Raw genomic sequence first — 19,948 nt, 5'->3', positions numbered from 1 at the left:
AATCTCTGTATCACTCTTATCTAATTACGCTGCGTGATTTTGCTCGGCTAATACGTAACGCGTACCCTGGAGAGCAATGTCCCATCTCAAGAGTAGCTACGCGAATATAATGAAATCTAATTTAGGATATTAATAATTTCTAACGTTTCAAGGGCGTGTCTACCATACACGTGTAACATTCGTTGGGATTACCAGGTCAATGCGGGTTAAATGCGAAGGTCAATGTGGTCGCGATGACGGATTCGGACAAGGCGGTACAGTTAAAGGCAACGAAGCAAAAAGAAACAGAAAGGGGCGAGGGGAAATGAGAAAAGACGAAAGGGGGAAAGAGATTTATTATGCTCGACTAAATCCATTTGAAACGTAATATGAAACTATAATTATTTATACAATAAAAAAGGGAGACTACAAGTAGCGGCTTATGTTTGCCGAACTTCATCCTATGTCAATGTTTTTTTTCCCGCATTTTTATGCATGACCCTAATCCCGTTTGTAATTTTTTGAAATATTTTCTCACCGATGAAAAAAGGACGCACGCATTTTATTATTATTATTATTATTCAAATGTGAAACATCAGGCTTAAGCAAACATAGAGTGTTGGACAACCTCAAGCGTAGCCATTGAAATTCAAATACGTGAGCGACCACAAGTAGATTAGCAAATAATAAGATATTAACAAAGAAAGAGAAATAGAGGTGGGCGAAAGAAACAAGATGCTCGATAGGAATTCATCGTGATTTACGATCGCTCGTAATAATCGCGATGAAGGTTACGTAAGCGCCGGTCAGGCGTGTCGTTTGCGCCGGGCATCTTCGAGGTCCTAACTCTCAACCGGTTCGAGGCGGACCCTCTCTCGTGCGGATGATGACGGTTATCATCGCTAGCATCGATGCGATCGCGATTATAGAGAGAGGGGAGGGGAGCATCTTTACGATGCGGCAGTTTGTAACCCACGATGATACTTCTATCAATCATCCGCGATCGAGCAGCTTGTCGAGAAAAAACAATCTCACTCCGAAAAAACAGCTTTGGCATAATCGTGGTTGGGAGCTTCTATGACGTAAATTTAATTTTTTGTTATAGAAATTTGCAGTTAAATTTTTAGAGTAATTTTTTTTTAAATAATGTTTGATAAAAAATGTCATCTCTTCTTTTCATACCTTGGCCATTCATTAAATTTTGCTATTTTCAATTTAATAATATAAATTCATTCTTCAATAAATAAATGTAAGAAAAAAATTCATTTAAATTTTTTACGGGTTAATTTCTTCAAGGATATCACATATACATATGTATATTAAATTTTGGTATGAAATCCTTTCATGAATAGTTATTAATCTTAACGTATAATGACCATATATACAATATACAATGCCATGTGTATACATTGGTCAATTTTTTCATTTTCTTTAATAAAAAATATATAATTGAACAAAAAAAAATAAAATAAAATAACTATTTTACTTTGATAAATTTGTTCCGAAAGAAGTTAAACCTTAGCCTGATTGAGTCATTTTCTCGAATAAAATAAAATTTATGCGAAAATAAATATAAATATTTTTTATTTACAATTTTGATCGTTTAAATATTTTTCTCGATTAGAAAATTAATTTAAACTTACCCGTCGACGGTACCATGATCCCTTATAATAGCCGCCGCGATATCCCTTTTGAGACCGCCATGGAACCAAGGTTGAAGAACATGTATGCCACCGTCGAGACCGTGCAGCCTCATCATAGCGCATCCTGGTGGTGTACGCGAGAATGGTCGCCATCTCCGTCGCCAAACCATACCCTCGTTCTCGGCTATGTCCTTAGCTTCCTTTGGATCCTCGACTATCCTACCCACGCTACCAGTGAAGTCCATCGCCACCCGTGATCGTATCGATTCCTGCAAAGAGAAAGGATCAATCGTTTAATTGTCTAAATATTTGTCTCGTCCTCGGAAATTAAAGCTTCCGCTTAAATGTAAAGTTCATTTAAAATTAATCGCGAAAGATGAAATGGTCCACATCGTGGACGTACATCGTGGAAAATTTTTGATTTAAAGAAGAAGAAGAAGAAGAAGAAGAAGAAGAACTGTCATAATTCTTTCGGAGAAGTTTATCGTTATATAATGTTCCGGTCAAAAATGCGACACACCTAAAACTTTGGCGTGCTCAATGATCCTAGGATAAATACGTCTATCTATAACTCAAGTCTAAACGTGAGTTTGAGCGTTTCGACGTTCATCTCTGGTAAAAGCGGAAGCCCGTCCTTCACAAGCGGGCGCGATGAAGGGAGAGCCCCGTTTCCGGGCTGCCACCGAACGCTTTTATTTGGGATTAGAAACGCGGGTAGTTTTCAGTCCGGTAAATAACTCGTCCTGCTGAAGGAGAGAGAGAGAAAAGCGAATTCTCTTCCTGTTTCTCCTTCTCTTTTTCGGTAACCCGCGGCAAACAAACTGCACCTCGCAAATCTCTCGTAAAATTATGGCTCGGATGCGATACAGCTGGTAAAAATCGCGAGCGATAACTCATAGCCGCTCGCGTTCCGGCAATAATTTTATCCGCGGATTCTTCTTGCCGAATCGCAAATCGCGATTCGGCAATCGACGATAAAGAATGTCGAAACGAGCCTCGATATCATGCCAGATGATCGAGATAGCTACCTTTGTAATTTAGAGCACCTTATATAATTCAATATATAATTGTGACGTATTATATATACTTCTAATCCGCAATTTCATGAATGTATCCTAAAATCACACTCGCAGTTTAAGTATGTACTATAAATTGCGGCTCAAAACACCTGCGAAACACCTGGTTCCATATTTTACTGATTATTAGTGCGATAAATATTCGTATACCAATATATTTCGAATAAAAACGAAATATGTTGCAACGCGAAGATCCGACGTTTGAGCCATATCTCGAATAATAATTTCGACCGTCACATGAGTAAGCCCCTTTCACCCTTTAGGTTCCTGATAACGAGCAAAAAACCGGGGCGCACGTAGTGGATTAGTCGGTTGTTAAAATAAATAGACGCTCGCGGCGCAAGTACGTCCGAGGGAGAGAATTACGGGAAAGAGAGGGAGAGAAAGGACTCGGACTTTCTCATCAGCGAATTATCGTTGAGCGAGAATTCGAGGGTGCTTTCGGGAACCCCGACGGAAACCAGAAAAGCCGGTGACGGCGCCCAACTATATGCCTGTAAACGTAGCCGCGATCGATGTTCAACTAGGCCCTTTCCAGTTTCAGCTTACTTCCCCCATGCTCTCTGAAGAGAGAAACAGAGGAAGTTTCGTCGTCGTAGGCTTTCCTCTTGGCGTGGCCTTGACATCGTCGTAAAGGTCCGTCCCGATATCGTGACGATTCCGAGAAATAGTACTGCATTTTAGAATATCTCTTCTTCATTAATTTTTTTTTTTTTTTTTTTACAATTTACCAATAATTACACCAACCTGCTGAAAGTAGAATTTTTGTGGGTATTTCTAGCACGTGATATGATCGATCGTTCACTTGCATTAAGTTTAAAGAGTAATAAAAAGAGATATTATTATAGGTATATATAACGGAAAATTAATAAGAGTGCGTGTCAGAAGAGTTTCCAGGTAAATTGACTTTTAAATGCATCAAGTGACATCCAGGGCGACCGTTTAGTAACTTGACGAGCGTAGCCGAGACCAATCTAAGTCCGACCACGTGTATATAATATTTTAAGGGATGTCCAATGAACGAAGTTAACACGCTGCGGGCTTCCTAAGTTTACAACTTCCGGTCTAACTTCGTTGGTTTGAACATATACAGAGGAAGAAAGTGCACGTGAGAAAGTAAAGGAGAGAGAGAGAGAGAGAGAGAAAGCTTTTCCGCTCGACCAGGCTTCCTCATCGTGTTTTATCGTTATTACAAGCTCCTTCGAAGTTTACGACTCTGTGCGGCGGATAACATTCTCCGTCTCCTTCTCCTTTTCCCTCATCAACCCCCTCGCCATTCGATCAACTTCCACCCCAGTTCGCGAAGCGCTAGCCGTCGAAAATGACACGTCCAGGTTGCACCATTACCACCGTCGCGCGTTTCTCCTCATAAAGAAATTTCATTACGTCGCTTATATAGAGAGTCAACGTCATAATTTTACATTAAAGAGACATCAAAATCGTCGTTAATATATACGTTACAATCTTCGACTAGATTTATACGTTAAACGCTTTGGTAATAAAGCGAAATCTTGAATACTATTAAAATTTATATAAACATTTTCTGTTTACAAAAAAGTATCTCTCATAAAACACGTCTAGTGTATTATTATCGGTGATTGTTTCTTCGCAGAGTTGTCATTAAAAAGGGAAAAAAAAAAATACAAACGTCTATTATTACATAAGTGAATAAAATAAAAATGAAAAAATTATAAAACAACGCAATATAATTTTGTAAGCTGAAAATGATCAGCTATAGGATGAGCTCATCATCAAGTACACCACCTTAATGGATTTCACGTTGATTCGCCTCCGCTTCATTCCAGTATCATGTTCGAGATCCTCGAGATTACCGTTTTCCCTTCATGTAACAACATTTCGCTATCTCGTGAAATCGCCGGCGTTTCGTGCGTAAACATTCTCATCCGCGTATCACTCCATCGCCTCGCGCATTATTTCGCTTTACGACATTTTAAATTGTCGCTGATACAACGGCGATATTATGAAATTGCGAGGTGGTATCGCAACAACATGACACATGTGTGTATGTGTGTATGTTATTGTATATGTGCGTCCTTCTGAACATCGCTTGTGTGCGCTACCAGCGATTGGATTTCCCTTCGTTCTCGCAGCATTTCGCGACTCCCTCGTTATCGTGAATGCCTAACGTTGTTTTACGACCGATAAAAGCATCCCTCTCCCTTGTCTACCGGTAGCGTATCATTTTACCCGAAGTTGACTGGTTGCTGTCGTGTCTAGCTAGTTTGTCGAACAGAATGTACATACATGATAAATCATTGAATTCACGAATAAAATTGATTTTAGGCAGAATCAATCGCGCCCGAGGGCTCACGTGTAAACAGCATATTAATTAATTCAATAAAAATAAAATGATATAATTTGCCTAAAGTAATGCAAATAATTTTTGATTCCCTTTACAATCGATAAAGGTATTGTGAAAAAATAACTAGTTTTTTACGTCAATTTTTATGAATCATAATTTAATTTAATTTAATTTAATTTTAATAAATTTTTAAAATAATTCGTTCATTTTATCTATTTAGTCGATTCTTTTTTTTCCTATCTCATCATTGCTTTTGGATACTATTTATAAAGGTCTCAGTCTCTAAAGTGATACTGATAAATCATATATAATTAGACGAACTTGCGTTTCTTCAACTTGTGATCTCCATCACTTACAAAAAAAACCGGAAGTCGCCGGTTAAAAACGCATCAACCGATCAATAGTCATTTCTTCCGTATGTTACTGGGTTACTATCTCGCCTCGCGACCGAGCGATAACGTTAATGCGTGGAGAGATTGCTCTCGCGAACTGTCAGACGATCGATTACGAAGAAACAAGATAGATGAATGACAATGTATAAGAAGAAAGAAATATGGATATCTGATCAAATTCATAAAATCTAATCAATTAAAATTAGATTTGTGATATCGTAAAATTTCACCATCTGCTTTGTTACATGAAATAATTTTGTCTATGCATGGCAATATTGTCGGACGGGAAACGATCTCTGTTGGGCTTCCGTGAGTGTCGCGAGTTCCTGTGACAAGTAACGGGGGGTCAACCACGGTCGAAGCAAAGGAAAGGAGGAGGAAGTGGGAGAAGTTGCACCTGGAGACACCCGTGGGTAGCTACTATTATCGACTCGGCTCACACACGGTATCGATTCCAGGTGACCAGGCCCTATCGCTATCGGCCACGTGGGCACGTTGGTTGAACGTCTGCCAAAGAGATAAAAAAGATTCCTTCCAAACAGCCGGAAACGTACGCGCGAGAAACTTTCGCGTCGATTTCCATTATACATATTTACTCGGAAAACACACCGGCGAGACACGTCGGGAAAGGGCTTTATCGAGGTTGGATATGCTATTTCCGGTAGTATACCGCGGGAGGTTTTTATCGCTACGTCACTCTCTCTCTCCCCCTCGCCCCCTCGTCTCATCGAGCGACGCCAGAGACGGCTAATATTTTGCAGAAATAAAGAGAAGCCGCAACACGACGCTTCCACGTTTATTTATGGCAACTTAATCCGACGGTATTCTTCTATGCTTGCATTACAACGGTTTTTAATTTGATTTCTCGCACGATTGGCAATTTTTCATTTGCGATATTTTCGACGGTTTTTTCTTTTCAATTTGTAGATGTAGATATCTGTGTCAAAACTTGAAAGTAATAATAATTTTTGGAGAACAATAAGATATTATTTTACGTCATGGAAATATTAAAAACGAGATTCAGAAGAATTCTATCATAAAATCAGATAAACGATCCTTTTTTTACGTCTTAAAAATTAATTTTAATTATAAAATAAATTCTGTAGAGAGAGAGAGAGAGAGAGAGAGAGAGAGAGAGAGAGAGAGAGAGAGAGAGAGAGAGAGATCTTTCGGTTTTCCCAAAAATTTTTAAACTCGCAGTTTTCTTTACATTTTATGAATAATATATATTTATTCTTCGCGCAAGAGAAATACGTTTCCGTCAAAAAAGAATTCCCCTGGAAAATCGCGACGGGGTTCCACTAATTCATCGGTCGAATTTGTAAACTCGGTTCGCGATTTAATGACAAGTAGCAGCGATTGCGAGGAAATTTGTGGGACAGGGTTGACAACCCCTGACAAGCCTGTTGCTAAGCGCTCATCAACTGTCCCTGTGCAGGGTCGAGTAGCCAAGAAACGAACGAACGAACATGGGGCCTGCCTCGCTTCGCACCGATCGACGCTATTGCGCATGCCGCTCTTTGTTCCCCTCACCCCCTCATATCACGATGCCCCTTCCTGGCTCTCCCCTCCTTTATATCTTTACCCTGCACCCCTGCTCGTCCGTGTGCCCCGATAGTCGCCACGGTTCGAAATTGTCTCCCCCAATAGTACCGTAAAAAAAAAAAAAAAAAAGATACTGACAGATATTCATCGGATTTCAAACCGCCAATTTAATATTTGCAAATCTCATATTCTTCATTTCTCTTGCCGTGGCATTATTTTTGGAAAATTCGGCGAATCTAGAGCGAAGGAAAAAAAAATCTTAATGAGTTTTTTCGTTCCCGTTACCGATATCATGTTTAAGGGTCAGCGCTATCCTCGAGAGTTATAGCCGCTGTATTGGAAACTATCGGAGAAAAGTATTTTTCATAGGAAAGTTTCGTAATAAAAAAGTACTCTAAAAGGATGCTCGCAAATTAAGAAAGTTTTTGTCCATCAGGGAGGTTTTTTTTATCTCTAAACGAACATTAACACGAACGAAAAATGTCGACAGTATTTTATTACGCAAACTACCCAAGTTTCGTCAAAACTGAAAGACATTGGCCGAAAACTACTCGTGAATTCAAAGAAAGAGAAATACGTCGAAGTGACAATGCAAAAGAAAAGAAAAAAAAATTCACGTGTACAAGATTTACACCTTGAATAATTTATTCGAAGAGAGAAGGACTGACTAACGGTTCCGACATCAGCCATCGTCAGCTTACGACATCTCTGCGCGGGGATGTTACACAACAGTCTCGCCGGCAGCAACGAGAGTCGTGCAATCGTACGACTGCACAATGACGCACGTAGAGCAACTCGGTATTAATTGCCCGAGGTTATCGGACAAAGGCGAATTTATACTGTCACAATACCGTCGTCGGTGCGCGTCTTCGTCGTGGTTGTCGTCATCACGGCAGCGGCTTTCGCGAACCGCTCTCATTGCGGAAGACACACATACAGTGGGAGAGAAGGACGTCTCCTAAATTGCATCGGATACGCTCAGGTCTCAGATAACAGTCGACCGGTAGTTTAGATAGACGTTAACTGTGCCCGGCGATTCGCTTGGGAACACGTCCGAGGGATAGAGAAGGAAAAAGAAAAAGAAAGGGAAGACGAAGTTCATCCTGAAATAATGGAAGAACGGCCGTCCAACGACATTAGCCCGGTCACATCGTCGAACAAAGACAAATTACGCGGACGGCCGAGCCATGCGGTTCCCCGGCTTTTCAAGAGATCCCTATCATCGTGTTGCGCAACCACTCGAGCTCTCCAGCCGGACCGATGATTGACGTAAAATTATGCAAAAACTGTCGTCCCGTGCTCGAGCGCGAAGCGGGAAGCGCGTTTCTTTCGCGTGGGGTACTTCTTCTCTTTATGGCGAACGCGGACAAAGAGCTTAAGGCAAAAGCAGTCTGACATCATCCTGGCGTCAGTCGATATACGAAAAAGAGTTTATAAGAAAAATATATGTATTGTTTAAGACTATAATTGAGCTAAAATACATTTGTAGAAACTTTATATTTCTCAGACTCACACTTTATATTTAATGTCAAACGCGAACAGCTGATCCTGTCATTTATCTCGTATAATGAAAAATATTTTCTCGCAATTTATTTTTATCATTCTATTAACACGTAATTTCTCCAAAAAGAACGGATATCCGAATCATTCATAATAATAATCAAATTATAAGAAAAAAAATATATATATATATATTGTTTAAGACTATAATTGAGCTAAAATACATTTGTAGAAACTTTATATTTTTCAGACTCACATTTTATATTTAATGTCAAACGCGAACAGCTGATTCTGTCATTTATCTCGTATAATGAAAAATATTTTCTCGCAATTTATTTTTATCATTCTATTAACACGTAATTTCTCCAAAAAGAACGGATATCCAAATCATTCATAATAATAATCAAATTATAAGAAAAAAAAAAATATATATATATATATATATATATATATATATTGTTTAAGACTATAATTGAGCTAAAATACATTTGTAGAAACTTTATATTTTTCAGACTCACATTTTATATTTAATGTCAAACGCGAACAGCTGATTCTGTCATTTATCTCGTATAATGAAAAATATTTTCTCGCAATTTATTTTTATCATTCTATTAACACGTAATTTCTCCAAAAAGAACGGATATCCGAATCATTCATAATAATAATCAAATTACGCGCTGATCGAGTACTCTTTTCGCCGTAAAATAAATGTAATTTGCATGATGATCTTCTCTCAGTGATTCTCATCCCGACGCGTTCATAGATAATAAAAAAAAAGAAACATTTTAGGTATCTTAAAATGCTAATAAGCCAACTTGCCTTTCTCGTCGTGTCTTTAACTAGCACCCCTATATACATATATACAGTCGAGTTAAATAATATTTCAACTTTACAGCGCTGCAACAAGTTTCCTAACAAGTTTTAAACAAGCGTACTAGTTGTAGAAAAGAAAAGAAAGAAAGCACCGTGCGACTTTTGACTGCACTTTTAAAGCGAGCGTCGGTCGTTATAGAGAGCATTTCAGATGTAGACCGATAACTTATGAACACGCTTGCACTCCGTCACCGACGCGACGTCGCGCGAGCATATAATGCGTCGCGTGGGCGTGCACCGACATTCAGATGCGTTCGATCTCTCGCATCCTCTCTCGCGTAGTTGTACGTGCACGGCGATTATGTTCAGCCGTAACGCACATATGCGAGAGCGACAGCGAGAGAAAGGGAGAGAAAAAACATTCGAGAAAAGTGATAAATCAACTCGGTCGCGCCCGCGCAATTTAAATAATAAACGGCGTGCTTGAAGCGGTTTCGAAACCTAAGAAAAACATGAGAGGCCCGTTGCAATTACACGCTAATGCCGTGCCAAACTAATTTAATTCTCGCACTTTCAAACTACGTTGCTGCTCTCGCTGTCAATTTTATGATTTATGAAGTCGCGCGAAGCAAGCAATAAGAATTATTTTACTCCATCGAAATATTTTTTTCAGTATATTTACTTAAATATTGTGCAAAAATTTCTCTCATCTTTCAAGTATCATTGTTGAAAATTCCAGGTAAAGAGAATATTTTTTTGCTGCAAATTTCTCAAATTAATTTTTTTATTCTACGCGTTTTTTTTAGTGCTTCTCACTCACACAAAAGAAAAACACAAAGCCGCTTAAATTTCAAGTTCTAGATTTAAGCACTTGCGTAACATTTTTTATTGTCAAAAATTACAAAGAATATAAACATTTTGTTAAGACATTGAATATATAATTTGCTTGGCTGACTAATTGTTTAATATGAGAACAAAATTATCAAAGAGAGAATTTTCGAAAAAAATTTCCTGAAGCCTAATAAAATTCCATAAGAATTCTCTGATTTTTCCAGATAAAATCCCTGAAAATTCCAGGCTTTACGTTCGATCACTTATCATCATATAGGGTGAACTCGGGTAAGATGGTCATAGTTTTTTAAAATGCAAAAAACATACTTTTATTTTTGTTATTTTTTAATAATGTTTGACATATTATCTTCACTGAAGCTTAAATTACGTAATATTATCGAAATTAAAAGGAAAATATTTAATAGAAATTTTATATTATCAAAATAGTATAACATAAGCATTGGCCATCTTACCCAACTTTTAAGGAAAAGATGACCATAATATTTATAAAAAAAACAGTGAAAACGAAAATAAAAATTAAACTACTGTAAATATCGATTATCTTTGATAATGCTTAAAAAACGTACTACGTAGCGATTATTGAAAAAATTACAGCCTATGGCCATCATACCCTAGTTTACCCTAGACTTGTATTTAAGACATCATTTTATCTGTCGATAAATAACGTTTTAATAAAATATCACACACCGATTTGAGACAATATTGACGCGATATCGTGATCAGGAAATTACTCCAGAAATGTATGGTCCTTGAAGGAGTCGAGCGTGTCTCTCTCAAAGTGCACTATCACATTTTCAACATAGCCATCCTCGGTAGTAGCTAGGAGTGGGATACGGAAATCTGAAGGACATGGAGGCAACGGGAGAAGACGAATCGTGCACACAATGGCTTGTTGTGCCGCCTAAGCCCCACTTCGGCTTCTCTTAGTGCTCGGTCTGAACCGCATGATAGCACCAGATGACTCGTTTTCTCAGAGAGGAAATGTGCGACAATGCACGTCGCGACGCGTCTCATCGTCTCTCCTGGAGAAATCGAAAATTGCGTCGGTAGGCAAAAGCGGAAGTGCGCAAAGGCACTCGCGGCTATCGATCGCGAGTTACTCGCGAGAAATGGCTTGTTAAGAAGATTGAGAAGGGGAATGAGCTTCGCAAAGAGGCACGAAAGCTTCTTGGCTTTTCCGACGTAAAGCTTATAAAGAATCGATGAGAAATACATTGGTAATTCTAGAGACTGCTTAAGACCATCTATTAGGCTGTGAATCTTTATATATATATATGAGATTCAATAGCTGCACGTTATCTAAAGAAATTATTACTTAAAGTAATTTTATGATTCCATCATAATTACAATTAAATTATATATAACGTCACAATTGTAAAATAATTATATTCTTTTAGAAATAATATATAATTTTAAATAACAAATATTCTTTGATTTTCAATATAAAATGCCCACATTTTTATATTATTTATATAGATGTTAGATTTTACGATTAATGAGATTTCTAAATGCGCCTATTTATCGAAATTTTAATGTACATTTTTGTTTATAAACTTTTTTTATTTAAATACAATTTAAATGTAATTAGGTAATAGGTGATGTAGCTGAAATTCATATAAAAAAATTGACGCTCGATATGGTTTATATATTCAACGGGCGGAATATAAAGAGTATAAGACGGCAAAGTGCCAGCGCATAAGATAAAATTAGCCGATCGGTCACGTGTGCAGTGTTCTCACTAGAAGTGTTAAACAATTTTGCCAGAAGCACGTTCCAGCATGAATAAAAATAGACGCGTTAATTCCGAGCGGAAGATGGAAGAGTTGGAGAGAGGAAGAAAGAGAGAGATGGCAGGAGATGTACACGCCGTGGAGCAGTCGACCGATTATTGACATCAATGCAGCTTTTAACTTGCTCAAACGGTCTTCGTTATTTCAACATTAAATTAACTGTCGGGGGCCAAGTGTCACGAATTCTCGTCCTCTTAACAACGTGTATTATGAAAGCCAAAATTTTCACGAGACCGCGATCATCATCGCTTCTTTTAATCCGATGGAAATCCAAGAATATTTCATTTTCCTCGACGTATTTTATTTCGAGTGTAGACAGCCTTGTTTTTAAGAAAAAAAAAAAAAAAAAAATGTACTCGAGTTCCTTCGAAAACGAAATTTTTATATTCAACATCCGGGAGAATCAAAATATTGAAAGCGATCCGCAATTGCTGTAATTGAGAAAATAAACTAGCCTCGATTACGAGCAGGATGATATTTAAAAGTTCTTTTTTCGAAGAAGTTTGCAGGGCCAAGTCCCGAGAGTGCAGCGGCCTAATGACGTTTGCGCTGAGATTAATCTCTGGTTGCGCGCGACTTATGCAAAGTCATACTTGAAGTAACTCCGACTTCGCTCGGCGGTAAATTAATCAAGATCGGAATTAGCGGTCCCACTGCAGCTTCGCTGCACGCTCGCGTCATTAATGGGCTATCTGAGGCTAGAAGCGTGAAAAAAATAACTTAATTCCTTTTAACGATTATATAACTATGAAAAATGGCTTTCGAGAGATCCTTCGCTTTTTTAAAATAATTTAATTTAATTGTGTAATATCATGATATCATATTTTTCTATATTAAATATAAGATAACTTTATTTATTACTGAAAAATATAATAATTAAAATAAAATAATAAAAACAAAATATTTAATTATTTATTAACAGTTATTATTTATTTTATTAAAAAATTAAGCAATGGTAAGAATATAATAGAAGAAAAAAAATTATAGTAACAAGATTCTTGAAAAATTATCGGTCAGCTAAGCGTTTTTTCTTGTCTAGGAAAATTACAATCGTACAATGTATCTACCGAGGATCATTAGTCCGCCATTATTGCCGGCGGATTTACACGTGTCAGCCGCCCGCGGTAAACGTACCAAAAAAAGGGTTTCTTTTGACGGCTGTCCTTGGCCGTGACTGGCCCGTCCTCGACGTGCACGTGATTACCTTGAACAAGAAGTCTCAAAAGCTTACGTCATCCGACTCGTTTTGATACCCGTCAATCCGGTGCACGTGAAAGCGTCGTTTAACTATGCATCCTTTTTATTATAATATATTGAATCGTATGCTTTCATAAGCGATGCATTAAGATGCTCGAGGCACAAATTTTCAACCAATCCGAATTGAATGTCGATTCCAGGTAAACCATAACAGTAATCTTTTATGGTCACTGTAACCATTAATTGGCACCCATCAAAAGGGAAATGAAAAGATCGAAATTGAAACAAAAGTAATCTATATAAATCCAGTAGATTGAATCTGGTCTTGTTAAAGCTCTCTAATTTTGCGTGTTTAATTTTCACTGCAAAGAATATTAATAATGTCGCCTGCTCTCGGTTCGAGCACGCAATGTAAAATACTTGCGATAGGAAGTTCTTGTTTCAAAGTGCATGCCTCGTTCTTTCCGAGCGAATTATGTTCTTTCGCATAATTGGTGCTTATAACTCCTTAACAGGCTAGCGAAATCTATGCTCTCGCTTTTGCCGTACTTTTAAATAGCTTTTGAAGAACGCGTCGCGTAATCTCTGGCCATTCGCTTCCGGCGATTATTCCGCCGAGTGTGGAAGGAGAGGAGAAAGAAGCGGAGAGGCAGGCTGCTCGGAAAGAAACGAGACCCTAGGGCTAGAACTTACAATTAGATGAGAGAGAGGAAGGCGATTTTACCTCGAGGGTAAGATTCGTCGTCGCGCTGCAATTATTATCGTGGCCTATAAAGTCACCTAGAGACGAGCACCTGGCCAAACATCGGCGCATCCCTATATAGTCGTAATACGGTGGCACGGTATTATACAGGGTGTCTCATAACTAACGAGCCAACGTTCGTGAACGGATAGAGTACAGTGAAACGTTCAGGGTATGCTGAGCGCTATTTTAATAATTATTGCGAAAATCGCAAAATGATTTAATACTTTTTTGTTTAGTTCACTATACTCTACCCACTCACGAGCGTTGACATTAGTTATGAGACACTCTGTACATATATATATATATATATAGTCGCGCTCTTGTTAAGCGTTTACACCGATCGTAAAACCTAAGAATGCCAACCGTCGTCCTCGTAAATTCGCGAGAGACCCGGGCCCTCACGACGGGTGGATCGCCACCAGTTATTGTCTGGCGCGGTTTTAGAGCGAACGCATAAAATCCCCCCTCCCCCCCCACCCCGAGAGTGCCACTGTCGAGGCTCCGTGTAATCATGCAAATTACGCGTATCAACTATTTCGGTCGTTTGTCCGTTCGCCTCGTAGCGTTCGTTCCTTTCTCTTCGACGACGACGATGATGGCCGTGAGATTCGATCGACGAAACTTCTATTCTCTTCTGCTCTCTCTCTCTCTCTCTCTCTCTATCTCTCTTCCCCTCTCTGTTCGTGCGCGTTATGTAATACACTGGTAATTACCACTCTCCGCGAATACAATAGAGAACCGGTGAGGCACGACGTCGAGAGCGAAGAAATCTAATGTATGGCCACTTTAGGTTTTAGCAACCGTGAAATATGTGGGTAACCAGTAGCACTTTTAACGCAGAGAAGCACCGGTCGTAAAATAGAGATGAATTTTAATAGAATTCTACATATCTTCAAATTACGAGTACTTAAGGAATAACGGCGAGTTTCACTATCATTAATTTTAACTAAAAAATATATATATATATATATATATATAAAATAAAAATTATTTCTTCATTTTTTTTTCTATAATTTATACGTAATTTATTTAAGAAAGAAATCTGTCTTTTATATTTATAAACGCTCTTCAGCTCTATATTTTCAAATTTGATATTTCAAAGAAATGTTATTAACTGAGGTATTATTTGTTATAAATCTATCGATAATTCCTTAATAATCTTTTTACCCGAAAGAAGTCGTTATACAAAAAATTTTTTATAGAGAAAATATAAATTTTATATAATACACCCGTGTAAAATTATGATACACACATTTTACCAAATTTCGGAATTATAACGCGTTTTCCTGCGAAATCCGGAAAAAAAAAAAAAAAAAAAAAAAAAAAAATGTCTTCTCTTATCGGAGGGAACCCTGTACCTTAACACTTGCCAGCCAGAAAGAGAATTAATGCTGATATTCGCATGTTTGGCATGGGCTACGCGACATATTCTCGGAACGCTTCGGGATCCGGAATGCCGCGAAAATACGGACGACCGCGTGGATTATGTAATAATTACTGATGGAGTCAACTCCAGCAGCCGTGGCAGCTGCGGAATTACAGCGAGAAGAGCGGAAGACAGCAAAAGCGAAGGGGAGGGCAGAGGGGCGGAGGAGGAGGGGGGGGTGGGACAAGAAAAAGACGTGAAATTTGCTAAATGCGGAACGGAACAGCGGCCTGCGTCCGAGATAGCTAAGCGGGGGTTAAACGAAGTTGGACGCGCGCCAACCTGAGCTTGCATCGGCGATATTTATGACTGGCGCTAGGCGATCTATATGATTAAGGTCTTTAAAGTTCTCCTGCTTTAACTTGGTCGGCGCGAGGGAGAAAGACAGAGGGAGAATGCGCGCGAACTCGATGTCGTGGTGGTCGTCGTAAAATACCGAAAGAAGCACGATACGAGGAGGAACGAGTTATGACTCTGTCCTGATTCGCGGTTATACCCGTCATCGCGCCCTTTTTCGTCCCTTCTGCACGCGATTTCGGGGGATATTCGTTTTAGGAGAATTCATTCTCCCCGAGACAATCTACGAAGGTAATAATATCTTTCCGAATTTTTCGACGGCGAATAAAATCGATTAAAAAGATACAATAATTATTAGATCTAATAAGTGATCAATGTTTTTTTATAAATATCATCGCGCAAATCTCAGCTACTATTTTAATCATAGATAATTTTGTTAAAAAATTTAAAGAATTTGTCAAAAAAAAAAAAAAAAAAAAAATAAGAAAGTGAAAGATTACAGCGACCATCATTGTTTTCTCCATGTCACTAGGTTATTGCGAGAGAGATTCCTGTTCTCGCAAACGATCGGCTAAACTTGCGTAACCGGTTTACTGCAGAAAGATAATAAATCAATTTATTTGGACATTTGAGTAACGGATAGAGACCAATAGATCGCCACAAACTGTTCTGCAAAAAGCAGAAACTTATTATTCATGATCCAATGTTTTACAACGAGCGTCTGGCGCATTGTATATAAAATTAGGCCATGTAGTTTAATCAATGTTGATGAAAGAAATAAAAAGTTTTTTTAATCTCAAGACCTTTTCAGATCCCGACGACTCACGCTGAAATCGCATAAATCGTGTCTGTAAAGGAAAGGGAAGAAAAAAAAAAAAAAAAAAAAAAAAAAAGAGGAAAGAAGAAACGGTCTCTAGAGTTGGCTGTGTCTGTCAGGCCAGACGTTATGCCGCGTTACATAATGCAGCGGCGATTAGATAATCGTAATTATAGGTTACGCAGGAAGTGCAACGGAGTCCCCGGGGCCCATAATCAGACCCACCCACTCGCGCGCATGCTCGCGATACACAAACACATGCATACACGCACACGCTGCATATCATCTTGTCCTCGCACTCGATCCGCATCACGATGACGTACGCCTTGCATGCGGCTGATGCGTGCCACATGTAAATTTTCAGCAAATCGAGTTTCCTCGTTGCAGCGGAAAATTCAAGTAAGATTGTCGAAGAACATATCGCAGAGTTTCATATAATATCAGAAAAGTATTGGACGAGATACCGATACGGAAGATATTATCGAAAGCCATCAAAGGATCCCAGAGAGAGAGAGAGAGAGAGAGACAGAGAAAGCTCACCTGATTTGTCATACTGGAAATCGCGTGAACTGGACGTATCCGCAAGCTTGCCTTTTTTGCAGGGACCTTGAAGAGACAGCGTGGAGAACCGACGCGTTTCTCCGGATATCGGATGTGTCAGTGGCACATCAGCGGGAAAGTCTGACAGGAGCGGGTGTCGAGACCGACGGACGCGATTCACTGTTATTTCATTTTATCTGCCGCTTTTTTTTTTTTTTTTTTTTTTTTGTTCGGATTCGCCAGGCGGATGACGCGGATGTCCGCCACAGAGTTAGCGAGGAGAGAAAGAGAGAAAGAGGAAGGGCCACTAGGGCTGGTGGCGGTTGAGGAGGGGAGCGATGCGGCAAGGGAGAAATCGTTCAATGTCAAGGTTACATGGGCGCACGCGCATAGAATCGACCATACGCAGAAGAGAGACAAGGCGGAAGCGGCCAGGAGGAAGGGAAACGGCGATGGTGGTGGCGGCGGCAGCGGAAAAGGAAGACCTGCTAGCCTTGGCAGGATGCTCTCCAGTGGGGATAAGATGCATCTCCCGGCTGCATCTGGTCGGCGAAAATATATAATGCCAATTGCGTGCGCCGTTGTTGCCCGGGGTCTACTGAGTAAGCACGCGGAATTTATTTGGATGAGAACAGCTGCGAACGAGATTACCACCGTTCGCTACGCTGTTTTGTATTCGCGAAATACGTAAGAGTGGGATGTCCCATGGTAATGCTTAGTATATCGAGAAAATTTAGAAGCGAATCGGTAAAAAAATTAAATTAAATTATTCAGACCGTTTTTTTCATTTATTTAAATCGATTTAAAAAATCTGTAAAAATTCGTGAAAATACTTTCAAGTTTCTGCAACAAATATCCATAATTCATTTTGGAGAAAAAGGCGGAGATAAGAAGCGGGCCGCGAGCTTAGAAGTTTTAAGAAATTTCAATGGATAGAAATCATCGATCAGACACGAATGACCCATGTGTGTATCGTAAGGGTTAAATTTATCTGATGAATATTTTTCTCTTTCTTCAAGTTAACATTGTGTATGATTTTTATACAAAATGAATAAATATATATTATTATATTATATTACAATATTAACCCTTATTCCGTACTGATGGATCATTTTTGTCTGCAATTGTTCTAACAACGTGAATTTCTCGAAAACAAATAATCATAAAATAATAGATTTAACTAAATTATTTTTCAAATTTATTATTTTAGTCTTTATTTAGAATTTTCAAAGCAGGTATATGTATATATACATTTTTTCAGATTTTTTAAAACACTTTTACATATTAATAAACTTATCGAAAATACGCTGACCAATCTTGTACAGTTAGAAGGTGCGAAAAATAACAATACGGAGTAAGGGTTAATATTATGTTTAAATTTTATATGATTTCATCTTAAATATATAAAATTGAGAGTTTAATCTGTTTTCTATTAACGTACCAGTAATTTTTTTAAATCACTTGTTCTTTACATATACATAAACGATACACATCATTTTAATACTTATGACAAGGTCTTGAGAGAAACTTTAAACTCGCGAACACGATTGCCCCGAGCAACTTCTTTCGGTACCGACTGAGAGAGAAATGGAGAAGAATTTCGAATGCAATTTAAGTTACCCTGAAAAGTAACATCGCGATGCGAGGCACAATTTCTGCAACGCGAACGGCGTTTTCGGCAATCCCTGTCGTCGGGCGTTGGTTAATTGTCCCGCGGTAAGACGAAGCACGTTCCATTTAGTCGGGGAAATTGCGAGCCACCGCCTCTCGGAAAATGGGAAAGCGGAATCGACGGCGGCCGATAGTCGCGTTCCGCGCGTAAACTTGTACCGTCCGCAAGAGTAATCGTTCGCAAAGTATCGAAAAATGGTGGAACAGAGGCACCCCCTCGTCGAGAAAATCGCGCGAGGGAGTGGCCGCGTAACAGCGGGCGATATTCTTCCCCCGAAAGGGTTGACGCGTTTATTTTTTTTTTTTTCTTTTTTATCGACAATTTTCGAGAAATACTCCGGTCAAAAACGTTTATTATTATTATTATTATTTTCATCGGAGAATGACTCGTAATTTTTACAGAACGATAGAATGGAAAAATGTAGCTCTTAACTTTCGGAAGGTAAGAAAGAAAAGAAAAAATAGAAGTATCTCCCGCACACAGGTATTTTTCTCGAATCTCTTAAAGTTCTTACCCGGTTAAGTGTTGTTTGATCTCAAAGCAAGATACTGTTTTCAAGACATTATAACGTTTCTCCCGTCTTTCTTTTCGAGAGTTGAACAAATTTTAACGCAAAGGGAAGACCAGCTCGATCAGTGGTATTTTCAGAGTTTGTCGCAACATAAATGTTAGACGAGCGAACGGAAGAGGAATATTTTTCCGTCGGTCCCCCCCTCCCTCCGGCCCCCTTCAACGCCGTTTCCTCTCTTCGGCCGCGGGCGACCAGCGCTTTAATTTATACCCCCGTCTCTTTCTCTCTTGTCTCTCGTCTCTCGCCACGAATAAAGCTGCCGGCGAACTTTTTTAGTGCTGGTCGCGCACTTTTCGAAAAGCACCGACCGTAGCACTTGCGCGAGCTTTAAGCGACCACGTATTACCATTGAGAAGGGTCATAAAGACGGCGAGGCAACTCGTCTCGAGATATACGAAGGAAAAGGAACCGAGAAGGTATAAAAAAAGGGAGAACTCGTGTTTCGCTTTTGGATGATACTTTGACGAGAAAAATATGACATCGGCGAAGGAGCGGAAATTCATGTCTAAGTACGCTGGTGAACCATCTCTGAATTTATACTCGCAGGCCATGTATCATTTCGTTCACAAAGAGAAAAGTAAGATAATTTAAATGACAATGCAATTTTTTATAGACTGTAATAAAAATTAACAACGGAACGCAATTCGTTAATAAACTGCTGTCAATTTATTTAAATTTTAAAATAATTTATAAACGCGAGATTCGACAAATAAGAATATTATTATTATATAATACAATCGTAGGAACTCTCTCTCTCTCTCTTTCTCTTA

At 38.9% G+C, this 19,948-nt stretch overlaps 1 protein-coding gene across 3 annotated transcripts in view; it reads right to left on the bottom strand.

Moving 5' to 3' along the window:
• LOC140671419 (growth factor receptor-bound protein 14) overlaps positions 1 to 19,948 on the bottom strand; it is a 273,947-nt gene that overhangs the window by 6,279 nt on the left and 247,720 nt on the right. For all 3 annotated transcript variants that reach the window (XM_072902695.1, XM_072902696.1, XM_072902697.1), the window contains one exon: positions 1,623 to 1,891. In XM_072902695.1, the coding sequence (XP_072758796.1) occupies positions 1,623 to 1,891 (269 nt within the window). The remainder of the gene's footprint in view (positions 1 to 1,622; positions 1,892 to 19,948) is intronic.

This window comes from Anoplolepis gracilipes, chromosome 11 (genome assembly GCF_047496725.1).
Source record: "Anoplolepis gracilipes chromosome 11, ASM4749672v1, whole genome shotgun sequence".
Lineage (NCBI taxonomy): Eukaryota > Metazoa > Arthropoda > Insecta > Hymenoptera > Formicidae > Anoplolepis > Anoplolepis gracilipes.
This window is presented reverse-complemented; position numbering and strand designations above follow the sequence as displayed.